Source organism: Myotis davidii, unplaced genomic scaffold (genome assembly GCF_000327345.1).
Source record: "Myotis davidii unplaced genomic scaffold, ASM32734v1 scaffold13, whole genome shotgun sequence".
Lineage (NCBI taxonomy): Eukaryota > Metazoa > Chordata > Mammalia > Chiroptera > Vespertilionidae > Myotis > Myotis davidii.
The window spans coordinates 2,867,711-2,870,695 of NW_006286243.1; the positions used below are offsets into that span (position 1 = coordinate 2,867,711).

Sequence of the window (2,985 nt, forward strand, 5' to 3'; positions counted from 1 at the left end):
CACTGTACCAGGCTGCGCAGATTGTCCTCCTGAGCCTGGACCGTGAGCGTGGCGGTGCCCGTCAGCGCCCGGCGGGTGAAGTCGACGCTGCAGCGCAGATGCAGATGCTTGGTCCGGCAGACGGACGCCGGAGTGGCCAACGAGCACGTGTCCACCACCGTTGGCATGGCTCTGGGGAGTCCCGCAGCACCCAGATCGGCACCCCGACACTGATCACACGGCTGGACAACTGGACTGCGAGCGAGAGGCGACAGGAGGGAGGTTAAGAACTGGAGGGGGGATCCGCGGCGCCTGCCGGGAAAGGAAGTTTCTTACTGTCAGAGGAGCGGGGAGGACGGCGGGGAAGAAACTACAAGTACCGTGATGCAGCGCGACAAGGCGGGCGCTGTGCACGCTGGGAGTGTGTGTGTCCAGCTGAGCGGAGGAAGTTCCAGAGTGCGCCTGGGTCGGGGGAGAAGAGAAGGAGGTGGGAGAGCGGGAGCAGATGGAAAGAAGTGCAGCTTTCTTTTTAGTTCTGTTTAAGTTCGGTGGAAGCTGTAATGGCAAAAAAAAAAAAAGTAAAATTTATTATTGACTGTTGTGAATGGTGCGAGTCGGGCGGGGTGAACCAGAATAAGTAGCATACCAGAAGGGTGCCAACCATGTGCAGTTCCTCGTTAGTATAGTGGTGAGTATCCCCGCCTGTCACGCGGGAGACCGGGGTTCGATTCCCCGACGGGGAGATGCAAAAGTACCTTTTTTTCCCTCCCTCTTACGTATGCTTGAAAATGAAAATATTTGTACAAACGTTGTACAAGCCAGTGTGTAAGAAATAACCCATTAAGATATGTTTTGTTGCTGGTTTGCCAAAAAAGTGAGCTCAATTCTGTCGGTTCTGTGTGTGTGTGTGTGTTAGTATTTATTATGTACATTTCCAGGCCCCAGAGATCTAAAACAAAATGTTGATTCCCAGCCTAGAAGTTTAGGAAGATTATTTCAAGATGCTGTAATGAGAGAGCCCTGTCATATGAGTGTGCACTGGCCACAAGGGGAATGCAGAGCTGGGACATGTAGCTCAGCTCCAGAAAAGGTGAGGACAGATTGAGGAATGGCTTGCCTTTAGGATGGGACCTCAGAGTTGAAACTGGAAAACTCGAAAAGTAGGGGTCTCAAAGGACTTTCAGCAGCTGGGCCTTTAATTTTGAATGTATGAATGGGGGGGGGGGCCCTTGAAGAATTTTAAGCAGAGGAATGACATGGTCAGATTTATGTTATCAAGAGAACACTGGTAGCACTCAGAGAGTGGATATAAAAATCAAAGGCAGGAGAGTTAAGAAACTGTTAAAATAGTCCAGGGAGAACATGCTGGGGGCCCGACATAGGAAGGTAGTAAGGATAGAGAGGAAGGAAGGGTTGGAAGGTATACTTAGATAAATGGATTCTCAGATTGAGGAGGAGCCTAAAGTGATTCTTAGGTTTTTGGTGCCAATGGCTGGGTGATCATTAATGAGAGAGTCTATACGAGGAGGACAAATTTAGGTAGGAAAGATCTAAGTTTAATATGAAGTTTGAGAATATAAGGGGATCAAAGTGGAGATGTTTATGAGCCACCTGGTGTGTCTATGAGTCCACAGCTCTGGGGATGTTTGGAGTAGACATGAAAACATCACATAATGTGGTAGCTGAAACTATGACCAGGCGTAAGTTCAGTCCAGGCCGTGTGTAAAGAGTGGTGAAAAGAAGTTGGAAGCTGGGAGAACACCAGCATTTAATAAAACAGGGCTGGAAGTTTGGGGGAATACTTTCACAATCAGATCACCTTCAATTTTATTTGTCAATTATAGCTCAATAAAGCTGAAAATTTTTTAAAGGGGTGGGGACTAGAGTAAGAGGAGGTCATGAAATAAACTAGAGAGGGCCAACCAACAATGTCATCATCTACAGCCCAGAGAGCCATTAAAATAGAGGGTAAAGAGTCTCATTTGGATTTGTCAAAGGGCTGGAGGTGGGGAGAATGGCGATTTGGTTGACTTTCATGGTTTGGTTGAAGGTGTATGCCGGCAAGCAACGGGTTGAGCAATAAAAGAGAAGAGGGGAAATAGAACATAGGCGGCTCTGCCAGATGCTTGGCCAATGTGGGAAGGGAAAATAAAAGAGGAATAGAGGGGAATGTTGAGAAAGTGTTTTTTTTAATTTTTTTAGGGAGAGGAAACAACATGTTTGTAGAAATAAAAGGGTTTCTAGAGAAAAAGAAAGATTTATAAAGTGTGGGAATAGTTGAGGAATTGAGCATTGGAGAGTGCTGATAGCTCCATTCTGTACAAAGTGGTCTAATAATCAAATTTGGCTCCAGCACCAGAAAAAGATGCTGGACATTTGGGTATAAGGAATATAAGGAGGATACTCCTTATACCTAAATGTCTAGACAAAAGGAAATAAAACAAAAACATTTCAAACTGTGAAATCCAATACCTTACATCTGTATACACCTCCATTTCATAGGGCCTAAAATCATGACATGATTGATCGTTGTAAACATTTTTGGGGGCCTAAAAGTGTTCTGGGTGTTACCAAATATAGGGTGACAAATATGATGCAATAGAATTGATACCACTGACTCCCAACTATAGTGCACAAAATTAGCAGTTCACAAACAGCTGGAGTGTTATTCATATGCAATGATGGATTGAGAATAGTTTTAAAAAACAAAGCTTCCCATTGCTTCTATAAAATGATATAGTGCACAAAATTAGCAGTTCACAAACAACAGGAGTGTTATTCATATGCAATGGTGGATTGAGAATAGTTTTAAAAAAACAAAGCTTCCCATTGCTTCTATAAAATGAGCATGATATCAGGGTGTATATGTAAAAGGAGACTTTATCAAGCATCAAAAAGATGACTTATATAAAGTTTTATGAAAGGAAATAGTACATGTATTCAGAGGGCTACATGAACAGGAAGTATTCCAGCTCTACTGCTCAGCTGGAAAAGTTACTTAATCCT

General features: G+C 44.2%; 1 protein-coding gene, 1 long non-coding RNA gene and 1 other non-coding gene across 6 annotated transcripts in view; 2 read left to right on the forward strand and 1 right to left on the reverse strand.

The window, feature by feature from the left end:
* LTA4H (leukotriene A4 hydrolase) overlaps positions 1–308 on the reverse strand; it is a 30,077-nt gene extending 29,769 nt beyond the window's left edge. For 3 of the 4 annotated variants that reach the window (XM_006757622.2, XM_006757623.2, XM_015559988.1), the window contains exon 1: positions 9–252. In XM_006757622.2, coding sequence (XP_006757685.1) covers positions 9–167 — 159 coding nt within the window. In that variant the 5' untranslated portion in view covers positions 168–252. Of the gene's footprint in view, positions 1–8 lie in introns of all 4 variants that reach the window. The other variant, XM_006757621.2, reaches the window with a different exon arrangement.
* Positions 309–374: 66 nt separating this feature from the next.
* The window catches only part of LOC107182111, a 9,274-nt gene continuing 6,663 nt past the window's right edge, over positions 375–2,985 (forward strand). The window contains exon 1 of the long non-coding RNA XR_001512831.1: positions 375–1,069. This is a non-coding gene — a long non-coding RNA (uncharacterized LOC107182111). The remainder of the gene's footprint in view (positions 1,070–2,985) is intronic.
* Positions 651–722, forward strand: TRNAD-GUC. The gene has a single exon. It is a non-coding gene; the product is annotated as a tRNA-Asp (tRNA).